Source organism: Poecilia formosa, unplaced genomic scaffold (genome assembly GCF_000485575.1).
Source record: "Poecilia formosa unplaced genomic scaffold, Poecilia_formosa-5.1.2 Scaffold725, whole genome shotgun sequence".
Taxonomy (NCBI): domain Eukaryota; kingdom Metazoa; phylum Chordata; class Actinopteri; order Cyprinodontiformes; family Poeciliidae; genus Poecilia; species Poecilia formosa.
Window position 1 is genome coordinate 45207 of NW_006800664.1, and position 11999 is coordinate 57205.

At 40.8% G+C, this 11999-nt stretch overlaps 1 protein-coding gene across 1 annotated transcript; it reads left to right on the forward strand.

The window, feature by feature from the left end:
* Nucleotides 1-990: 990 nt before the first annotated feature.
* syt4 (synaptotagmin IV) lies at nucleotides 991-9800 on the forward strand. The gene is made up of 5 exons (XM_007542750.2): nucleotides 991-1296; nucleotides 3111-3727; nucleotides 3815-4138; nucleotides 8015-8135; nucleotides 8523-9800. Exons 1-5 carry the CDS (start codon nucleotides 1263-1265, stop codon nucleotides 8840-8842), a joined length of 1416 nt encoding a protein of 471 aa, XP_007542812.1. The 5' UTR covers nucleotides 991-1262; the 3' UTR covers nucleotides 8843-9800.
* Nucleotides 9801-11999: the final 2199 nt, after the last annotated feature.

The window sequence follows — 11999 nt, forward strand, 5'->3', positions numbered from 1 at the left end:
TTTTAACTGAATTTAATATTATTATATTCATACTCCAAGATCAACTGTACATCATGGCTTCAGGACTTGGGTATGAAATATGTTTTCAAGGGTAATACAAGTAGAAAACAACTAAACGGCTATTCACACGGGATACAAACTGTCCTTTCAACCAGAAAGAATACAATTTTACACAATGATTTAAATACACTTACCAGTCCTGTTCAGCTTTATTTCCAAAGCACTTTATGTTAAAAAGATGAAAGGTACAGAAAAGACATTATTACAAATGGCATTACAAGGAAACATATGGAATACTAAAATACAAAATACTTTAAAACCAGCTGAAAAGTTAAAAAGAAGGCACACAATAAAATCGCTATATGTGGTGTTAAAAGACAGCGCAAAGAAATTAGATTTAAGCTGTGATTTGAAAACAAACAGTGATGTAATGGTGCCACGGCTCAGACAGGTAGGAAGGTAAGAAGAGGTATTATAAAAATAACTTGAAAATAAATCCTAAACTGTAAGAGAAGCCAGTGAAATTAAGTTAAAATGGGAGAAATGTGCTCATATTTGCATGTGGCAGAAAAAATACCAATTTATAAGTAAAAAATGAGTAAATTAGTGTTTGTCCTGTATAAAATAAAGTTGGATGTTTAGCTTCCACACTATATAAATCGAGATAAACTATACAGATATCAGGAAACGTCTTATTTCCGTCCTATCAAAGCAAAACAGACAAGCAAACATACAGAGAGCTAAGGAAGCTGAAGCAGGTTTTCAGCTCTCATTTCCTAAAAATCAATCAGGCGCCATTGGCAGGCTCTTTGTGCCTTTTCACCGGGGGTTCTGATTTCGCAGCCAGCCTCCGTCACCACTGCGTCAGCACTGATGAGCTCAGCGTTGGCCCGGAATGGGAGGGGGGAGGGAGCATGGGACCAGAAGATGGGAGAGAGACCCAGAAAAGGAGCAAGATGGAAGGAGAGAGAGAGAGAGAGAGAGAGATGTTGCCGCCTCTCAGACGCTCTCACGCATCAAAGAGTAACAGCAGCAGCAGCGGAGCGAACAGAGCATCCTTCTCCTGGGAAGAAAAAAAAAACAACAAAAACAAGAATATATGTTACATTATTGAAGCTTTATAATCAGCCTTTATATTATTAAACCTAGTCAGAACGAGTTTTACCCCCGAACCCATCAGGAGATCGATCTCGCTGTGAAGGGAAAAAAGGAGCGTCTGGTGTGGAAACGGACCGAGGCTTTCAGCACCTTGGACAGCGACAATGGCTCCAATGCTGGAGGACGAAGCGCAGCCCGGTGAGTCCTGATGATGGGGAATTCGCTCTTTCTTTTTTTTAAAATAATAGTTAACACATTAATCCCATCCTGAAACTTCGTCATATTTAAGCACTGAAAGCTAATTTGCTAATCTTTAATTTTGAACTGAGATGTTTTATTGAGTTAGACTACAAGTGAGTATGTAAAAATGAATGAAAATACATTTTCTAAAATAAATCGATGTTAAAAGAAAACTACAAACATCCATTTTTTAAAGTGCTGTCTATGGTCCTTGGTAAACTAATAAATAGTCGTTATGTTTCAAACACTATTAATACAAGTGTACATTTACTTGTCATCCAATCAAAGTAAAAAAATAAAAAAAATAATAAAAGTGTCAGTTTTATGAAATGAACAGATTAAGAGTGTTCCTAGTAGAAGTAAAATTACAGCTTGTTTTATTTATTTATATTTTTCATGTCCTCATGCATTACAGCCCTCCCGGTGTTTCGTCCATCTGTCTGTCATCGCAGCCTCGAAAAACATCCCACACAGGATTACAGACTAAAATATTAATCAGCTAAAGAGCAGAAAACATTTTGTACAAGTGCTGTGATTTTAAAAATGATTTGATCCCATATATATATATATATATATATATATATATATATATATATATATATATATTGGTGCCCTTCTATATGTACAGAAGGGCAGCAGACAGTCTTTTAATACAGGTATAATGTAGAATGAAAAGCTGTTGATTGTCATCATTTCGTTTGAGCCGCACTGTCACATTAATATCACATTAACCATGCCGTGGCGACTATTATGTGTGAAAAAAAAACCTGAATAAATGATCTAACACATTAGCTTTAACCAGATGAAAAAGAGAAGCGCATGAGTGATTGGTCACCACCCCCGCGCCTCGATCCGATCTCTCTTTTTAGATGGGTTAATCTGAGTGCTTTTCCACTGGGTCGCCCTCCTAATTGTGGGAAATGGACTGCATTTCCTCTTTTGAAATCAACCCATTAAATGTGGCTGCATGAGAGGGCGATAGCCTGTGAGACAGAGCTCAGCGGCACAAAACAAAGAAAGCACACAGTGACAAATACCCCTGTATCGTCACCGCAGCGACACCATGTGAGACACAGGGGCTTTTGAGAGAAATGACATCCACTGTGGTTGTAACTGTGGTAACACCTCGCCCTGTAGCATTTGGTCAAAATTATCCCTGCTTTTGAGAGGAAAGAAGATAAATGACTATAATCATTTCCAAATATCATATTGTGAAATCTTCTTTAGCTATTTTATGAATCCAACTGAGATCCATTCATTCTCAGAAAGCAATAAAAAGCTGTGCAAAAAAAGTCAAATAAATTTCTCATGTCAAATGTCAGGCTACTCTGTCTCATACATGAAAATGTTGACACGAACAAACGAACAAAAATACAAAATGGCAGTGGGGTAAAACGACCTTCCCTTCCCATCTGCTGAAATCCACACCTGTCTCTGAGCAACCGTTCTCTTTATTTTGGCGTCTCTGGAGTTACAGGTCCTCCATTTATGATTCTGGCTGTTCCTGTTCATATATTATCGGCAAATCTGGAATACGAAAACAACACTTGGTTGAACAGATTGCATTGTTTTTGTCCTCATTTGACTCCAGGCTGCAGGGTGTGTCAGAAGAAGAACAATGTATTCAGTTGCTTCAGTGCAACAGCACGATCACAGTGGCTTGTGTTGCAAATGCTGCTTTGTTGCAATGTGTGTTTTCTTATTAAATCTTACCCTTTTTTCCATTTTCTTCCCTTTTTTCTTCCTCTGCCTTCCTCCAACCTCCTCCACAGTGGCAGTGCCCGTGGGTGTTGCTGTGGTGAGTGTTTTCGGCCTTGTCTTCACTGCATCGGCCTTCGCCTGGATCTGTTGCCAGCGCAAAAACACCAACAAGTCCCAGAAGACTCCCCCTTACAAGTTTGTGCACATGCTCAAAGGCGTCGACATCTACCCAGAGAGCCTGAGCGGCAAAAAGAAGTTTGCGGCAGCCACAACCTCAACAGCTAACGATGCCGCTAAAACAGATGTCAATGGAAACTGCCAAACTACGCCGATGAGCCCCGGCACTGGTAGACCCGCCACGACTCCAAATGGCTCCAGATCAGCCCTGCACCTCGATCTTGAGAAGCGGGATCTGAACGGAAACTTTACCACCAAACCTTTTCACCACCACCACCAGACAGTGCGCAGCTCCCCAGACCTGGAGCTCCCCTCCCCACAAACAGGGTTCACTCAACCCGGTGCGATGGAACGGCGCGACCCACCTTCCCCATCCAGCGCCCTGTCGAGCCAGGCACCCACCCCGGCTGTTGACAGGCCTCAGGGGGACGAAAAGGAGGGCGGTCTGGGGACCCTCCACTTCTCTCTTGAGTACCAGGCAGAGAGGAAGGCATTCATTGTTCACATCAAGGTAACACACATTTATATTTACTCAGGGGAACTTTCTGAGTGTTTTCACGCTAAAATCTTATTTTAATGTCTTCACGTTTTCTCCCAGGAGGCACATGGTCTGACTCCAACCGATGAGCAGTCACTCACGTCTGACCCCTACATCAAGCTGACCCTGCTGCCGGAGAAGAAGCACAGGGTGAAGACAAGAGTCCTTCGGAAGACTCTGGACCCGGCCTTCGATGAGACCTTCAGCTTCTATGGGATCCCACTGGCCCGAGTGTCCGAGCTGGCCCTTCACTTCATGGTGCTGAGCTTTGACCGGTTCTCTCGAGACGAGGTCATTGGAGAGACCCTCGTACCTTTGTCTGGAATCGACTTGTCGGAGGGGCGTGTCCTAATGAGCAGAGAGATTATCAAGAGGAATGTAAAGGTAAGATGTGGAACATATTTTATGCATCTATACGTGAGCCTTATATAGGGTGGGGTGTAGTCAGGGAGCGAGGGGCGGAGGACACCCTGGACTCATCGGCGGTCCATCACAATACAACGCTGTGTCAAGACAAACAGCTACTCATCCATACTTAATGGATATTTACATTTAACATTAAAAGCTTTAGTCTGTAGGGAGGGAACCTGCAAATGTAGAAATAGCTGCAGACTTGGATGGTCTTCTTCAGTTCATCTTCTAGTTTTTATCTGAAGAAATGTCATGGATGCTTTCCGTTCATTGTTATCCCCCCTTAGGTGAGAGTTTATCTGTGGTTGGTTGTTTGTTACTGACAGAGACCGACAGTCTCTGCAGGGTTCGTCTCCTCTCCGGCCTGCTGACTGCTGACATATGCTGCAGACCAACCCCCACCCAACCACCTCCCACTCCACTCAGGTCTGAGACCTGAACAGCACTAAAGCATTTAGGACAATAGATATGAACATCATTTAAGTTTTTTTTTTAAATCATTAGTTAGATAATGCAATCTAAATTTATCGATTCATCATAAAAAGCCTTTTTTGAAGCAGCAAAGCAGCTTGGTGGAAAATAGAGAACTCAAACCAGATAGATTTCCCTACAATCATATTTAAAAACTACACAGACACTCTTTAAGTTATTTCTCATTCATTAAAATAAAGATTTGCACAGGTGCATATTATAGGGCAAATGATCCAATAATGATTCCTCCAAAGCTTTTCTAATGCAAGATACTATCAACCTTTATCCTGAATTAGAAGTATGCAGCAAAAGTGGCATTTTACTTCATTCAAATACTTTGTAGGATTTCCATTGTCAGTGTCTTGTCTGTGGTAGCAAAGAGTTAACGTTAAATCAAGTCAGCGGTAAAGGCAGAGCAGGAGGCTTATCTCCCCGTAGAGACTGAACAGATCTATTGCAACATCCCAGGTATGGATCTGAAACCTGATACTGCTGCTGAGGGACGTGCTGCATTCAGTTCAGACAAATTAAAATGCTATAGAGTTTTCTTCTTTAGGTTTTTCTGTTTTTTTTTGCTTCTTTTTGTGCAAATTCACCTGATTTCTACACTGATTTCTTAAGGACATTTAAGTGTGTTACTTTAAAGACTCATTGCTGCCGTTTTTCCCCACAAAATGTCTGCCATGCCTTTGAATACATAGTCATGTGCCTAGTTATGCTAACATCCAAACAGAACAATATAATTAGGACACTAATACTGGACTGTCAGAGTGGGAACAAAAATAATGTATTTTTCACATTATTATTTTCTCTGTAGTGTATCGAGCTCATTATAAATCTCTGGAGAGCCGATTATTGGATTCTGTTTCTGCCTTTTCCTGGCATCCGAGAGGACTACATTGAAATAACATCTCATTTCCTGTGTATTGAATTTTTCCTATAAAGATATCTCATAAATTTTGCCGAGTTCACTTAAGGAGCTGTGGCTCTGCGGTGACTATGAGAGGAAATATGCCTGAGTAAAATATATTTTCGTTCTCATTCATGATGCCCCGGACAGAACGATGGTAATAATTTACATTTTTGACCAACGATGGAAATATAACATTGTTTAGTGCAAATGAGCATTGAATTATCATATAACTCTAATCCCAACTATATGTTTGGTGCAATTTTTGCACTCTTAAGGGAGTTCTTTTCTAGGATAATAATGTTACTTAAATATGATCTTGAAATCTTAAAAGTGCTGAAAAATAGAGGTCAGAATCTGAGGATTGATTTTTATATCCACCTTCAGCCGATCTCACTTCATATTTTTCACCATCAACAGAATATTAATAAACTTAATCCTTGTTTTCATTGATGTTCCCCATTAGTGTTTCACAAAAGATCTTTGTTTTGTGCTTATCTTAATGGTCTGTTTCTAAGATGAGAAAAATTGCTCTACAAATCTGCTGCACAAAAGACAATGCATGCAGCCAAACAATTGTGTGATTTCAGTAGCTCATCACACAGCAAATCTACACAAATTTGGCATGACAGGAGTTCCTTACATGATGTTCTGTAAGACAGGAGGTGTTTCTTTGCTAGGAGGGTGGTGGCTCTTTGTCTGTGGGGCTCATGTGTCCCGTTGCTTCATGTGACTGGGCGTGGGTGCACAGCAGTGCAGCTAATCAATGCAGAGTTGCCATAAGCAGGTTTTTACTTCCAGCGTTTTTAATCAACACGCTATAGCTGATGGAGTGCGGCTGTTTGGAGGCAGTGTGAGGATTCTCATTGTGTGGGAGGTATTTTGTCTTTCTGCTTTGTGTGGGTGGACGGGAGCACACATTAGTGCAACGAGTCAAGGCAGCATGCAGTGAGCAGAATCGCCTTTAGATGATGAAGGTAGACCCGGAACAACAAACATTTGTTTTTTACGTTCATTTTAGTTACCCAGATGAAAGCAAACATGTTTTGGCATCTAAATTTTATGTCAGAGATAGAAGTTGTCTTTGTTAAATTTTTCATTTCCATGGCAACTATGTTCAGGGGTTGGAAATCCGGTTAGGTGTGATGGCAGCAGCCAAGGCACCTTGTCTACAGGGTGTGGATGAAGATGTGCGTGTGCGCGCGCGCGCGCGCGTGTGTGTGTGTGTGTGTGTTTGTGTGTGTGTGTGTATGCGTGTGTGTGTGGAGAGGAAGGGAAAGAAACGCCCTGCAAATAAAAACATGAGGGATTCATCAGTAAGACGTGTTGTTATTAAGATCTGATGTACCACATAATCGATAATAAATGTGTCTTTTACCTCTACTCGGTTGTCTGCAGTGAAAACCAATCAACAGCACTGGTTTACTTATTGGTTATTGAATTTGTATACGTGTGCATTAGCTATAAGTTACCAATATTTACAGTTTGCAGAAAAAACTCTAAATTACTAACACTAAGATGGATTCCTACCCGCCAACCAGATTACAGTATTTGTTAACGTTTCTGATGGTAAGCTAACTATCAGGGGGGCTGTGTAGTCATCAGTATTTCTAGGGAATCAAAACTGACAAAAAATAATTATTGCATCTTATTTACCAAGGCCACATATGGGAATGAGTTTGTTTAGGACGTAACTGTGGAACAACTAAGAGTGGTAGCTCAAATAGGTTTTTATGACCTACAAACCAAATGATTACTGCATGCAATAAAAACTAGTCAACAATTATTTCATAAAAATGTACAAGTGGCAAATAATGGATTTACTGCTTGGGCATGCCTTTGCAAAATAAGCACAAAAAGCACAAATATATTTTGGATTTTCACTAGAAAGCTAAGAAGACTCATATCTCCGTCTTTAACTTTTAATACTTTTGCTTCACTAATACATTAGGTATCTCCTTCATTGAATAAACACAAATGGATAATACATTTATGACCACAGGCAGGTGATGCGACACCAAGTCTCCGTTTATCATAGGACTCATCAGTGGGTTGATCATTTTGGTAGAAAGGTTTCAGACTGCACTGCAGTTTGTAGTTTATGGGCACAGCCTCACAGCTCTAAAGAGAAATGTTACAACACAACTTCAGAGGACTGATGGAGACTGTTGTTCAGTGGGTCAAAAGGGAAACTGACATACTATCAGGTGGTCATAGTGTTATGCACTACAGTGTCTAAATCAGACATGAATGTGAAGATAAATGGATTGTTTAATTTCCAGTGTGAATTAAACATATTTTGCCTGGCTTTGGTTTTCAAATTGTTGTTAAAGTCTTGCTTGAACGTGCTAACCAAAACTCTCCTGTCCTCTATCTCCTCTCTTCATTTTCTTTCCTTCCATCTTTTCCATCCCCATCTTTGATTTTTATTTTTTATTTTTTTAATCATTCCCAATCCCTACATAAAGAAGTCTTTGGGTCGAGGAGAACTGCTGCTGTCTCTGTGCTACCAGTCCACCACCAACACTCTGACTGTGGTGGTCCTGAAAGCTCGGCATCTTCCCAAGACTGAAAACAACGGTCCTACTGGTATGTAGACTTTTTCATCTTAGCATCTCGTTATTAACAGGATACCTGCAGGAAGACTTTCTTTGACCTATGAACATATTGAACCAAACTCATTCTGGCATGCTGACAGCTGCTTTAATGAAACCCCCAGAGCACCAAAGGAACCTGATCAGGATGTTATTTTGAGCACCTAGTGTATATGTATATACATATATACACACAATATATGTGTGTGTATGTGTTATGCAGACATCAACACTAACATCCGTCACTTCCACTTTATTGTTTTATTGATCTGGCTGGGGAACAACAGGCCAGTAGTGAGCTGCTGCAGAGACGGATATTTTCCACTGCTGTTCTTGCTTCTTTCGCAATTCATTAACGGCTCTCTTCCTCCTTTTTCTCCAGATCCATACGTCAAAGTGAACATGTACCAAGGAAAGAAGCGCATATGCAAGAAGAAGACCCACGTGAAGAAATGCTCTCCCAACCCGGTCTTCAACGAGCTCTTTGTGTTTGATCTGCCCTCCGAAGAGGGCCTGAGGGACACCAGCGTAGAGCTCCTCCTGATGGACTCAGACAATGGCTCCTCACGCAACCCCAACACCGTTATCGGCCGCCTGGTGCTGGGCACGTCGGCAGCGGGAACGGCCGGTGAGCACTGGAGAGAGATCTGCGACCACCCGCGTCGCCAGATTGCCAAATGGCACACCATGTCAGAGGAGTAATACAGCTGAGGTTTTGTTGATTTTGTTACCCGCAGCTGAACTGGTACAACCTTGAAAGTGATGAATTGAGGACTGGCGGGATGTGACGTCCCACTGGCCAGTTCTCATTGGACATTAACTGGGGATGTAGTGGGTTAGGTAAAGGGTTATTTAAAAAAAAAAGGGAGTGGGCTTTTATATAGAGGAGATCATATCTCAACTGATGTCACGTTGCAATCATTCATTAAACCAGTTATCTGTAGAAGGTGGGGGATGTTGAAGCTTTAAAACAATCCCAAAGACTGCCACTGAGTGAAAACATGCAGCATTATCATTCTGGCCTCAACAGATTTTCACTGTCCATGGCTGCAGCGCAGAATGTCTCAAATGTTGCTTTTACACTTTCCTCTCTTCCACATGTAGTTCTGCTCATTCTACGTCTCTCTGTAGCTCTTCCTCTTATAAATAGTAACCAGTAGACCATCATACGAATACCAGAAAGAACCAAGACTGACCGTGCTGTACAAAGGTGGACTATTAAAGATCATTTTATAATGCCAATGTTTCATTCTTAAAAGATGTATGTTGTTGTTTTTGTTTTTTTTTGGTTTATCACACCGATAAAATTTTTTTCTTGCTGATTTGCAAAACCTCGGTTTAGGTCTAAGTGTTATTTCATATGTCATGACTGAGAGACAAATACGAGCCTAAATTAGGTGGTTTACGGATTGACTGGAACAGACTGAGCGCACTGGGGACTGTGGAGTATCTGCGGAGGCTTTTATGTGTGTGAGTGTGTTTGTATGTGTCTTTTTCCAGAAGAGGATGTTTGCAGTGACACAGCTTTGTGAGTGTGCGGATGCAAGTCACACAATGTTTACTGTAGGTGTTTTGGTCCTGTTACTGTGAGCACAAAGAGAGCTGAAATGTAAATGTGTGTAACTTAATATAAAATATGGCAAGTTCTGACAAAAAAAAACAAAACACGAGTCTGAGTTTTTTTTTTTTTTTTACTTTACTCCCTGTGGTGTTAAAAGTGTGCATGCATTTGTGTGTGTGGTTTTGTATTTTGTGTACACTGACAGGATTATTTTTCTAACAAATGGGGGCTGACTGCTCCTTATGGGTCCAAAAGCCTGGGTAGAAATACAATCATGTGAGTGTGTGTGTTCACATTTTTGTATTTACAGGACCAAAACTTAAACCGAAAAGGGATCTTCTTAATTAAAAAAAAATTGGGATCACATTGCACCCCTACCAAGGCAAGGATCAGCCTAAGTTCATGGACATGAATAGAAACAAGGCAACAGCAACATCAGACACAACAAGGACCACTGGATCGAAATGGGCCAGGACTCAGCAGGCTTACATAAGCTGTCCACAACATCCACGCAATGCAGCACCTGCACCCAGAAACAGCCAATAAGACTCCAAGTCTCCAAACATCTATAGACATATTGCACTGAATGGTTCGGAAACGTACAGAAAGGGAAAGCAGGAGAAACTCAATGTGCCCCTGCGATCAGACCACGGGGGGGTCAAGAGAGACTGAAGGAAGCTAATGTGCCACCAGACTGGTTGACTGAACTCCAGTCATCAGCCCCCTCACATGTGACTTGGCACTAAGTGGGACCACTGATCATGCCAGACTGGGAACTCTTCCCTGCATAAGAGACAAGCACAATGTCAGTTTTAACCCCCAAATCCCCAGTCAATCAATCAATCAATAAATAAATAAATAAATAAACCATAGATTAGGCTCAAGTTACTATGTTCTCATATTGCTGAGATTATTGAACTTTTGTTGCATTTGTTAGAATCAGATGTAGTCTGTATTTAATAACCCTGCATTTATTTAGGTTTGAAAATTACCATGCTGTATTCCTCCTCACGTTCAATCTAGTATAACTCTTCTTCTTTTGTTTTGTTTTTATTTTATGCAAAGCACTTTGCTTGCCCGTACAGTTAGCTGAAAGTGCTCTATAAATAAAATCTCCCTTATTGAAGGGTAAAATATTAATCACGCCTAAATTTGTGCTGCAAAAGGTAGGACTAAAAGAAAGCATGATATCACTGGAGTGTCCTCATGCAGACAGATAAATGCCTGCATACCTGCGTGCATGCAACGACTTCATTAATGTAAAAAAATCATGTAGGTTTTGGGAACTTTGAGTAAAAGTAAATAAAATAGACAATTGCCCTGGGATTATTTCTCAGGATCACTCTATTCTACTTAACTTCACACCAGGCCTTTTTAAATGCACAATCTGTGCAGATTTTGTACTTTGTATCAACCTTCATCACGAGGATGACATCACTGGGACCATTTCCAGGTTGATGATGTAATAACCTCTGAGTCTAAGTGCTCCAGGATGAAGTCATCAGGACTGAATTTAATATCAGCTAAGTGGTTCAGCTAACGTACACTTGTCTCGGCATCTTTCCTTCCTTCCTTTCTTTCATCCTTCCTTTTCTTCGTCATTATCATCTTACTCCAACTTTCATTATCTTTGGACTTGCACAGAGTTGCATCAGATGCTTCATGGCGGACTTTAGAAAAGGAGGATGTTCTTCCCCTGCGTGATTCTCGGTGTTTCTCACTCTTTCTGCCTCCACTCTGACTCTTGTTTCCATTTCAGACATCTTTTGATGCCATAACCCGAATGCCCCAAACTACATGCAGTAAATTAGTTTGGACTCTCTAAGGTACTTCCTTCCTCACAAACACTGAATTGTCACTAAAAGAAGGTAATTACCCTGTAAACAACAGAGCCCCAAATATTTTTGCTTATAGTTCTTTGCAGTACAGTGCAGGATGTATTTTTTATGCCTGCTGAGGTTTCTGTGAGCGGCTGACAGTGAGGTGTGACTTTCAGCAATTAAACTATAGTCAATAATTTTGCCACAGGAATTGCACTTTGTAATTTGTTCACTACAAACTGCATGGAAAGACGGAACTGTAACACACTTTTGAAGGATTTGAACGATGTAGACATCCAGGTTCTCTCTTTTTGCGTCCAGAGAAGAGAGAGAGAGAGATTAAAACCCAGTATAAGCCATAAATCTGTCATCATTTCACAGCATTTTTCCCTGTAAGTGTGTTAAACTCAGAAGAAGATTTTAACATTAATTTTATTATGCTAAAAAAAGAAATATAGTGATATCTTCCTACCAGACC

Coding starts and splice junctions, on each gene's coding strand:
- syt4 (XM_007542750.2), top strand. CDS start 1,263: ATGGCTCCAATGCTGGAGGACGAAGCGCAGCCCG. Junction 3,728..3,814: donor CATTCATTGTTCACATCAAG/GTAACACACATT, acceptor GTTTTCTCCCAG/GAGGCACATGGTCTGACTCC. Junction 8,136..8,522: donor TGAAAACAACGGTCCTACTG/GTATGTAGACTT, acceptor CTTTTTCTCCAG/ATCCATACGTCAAAGTGAAC.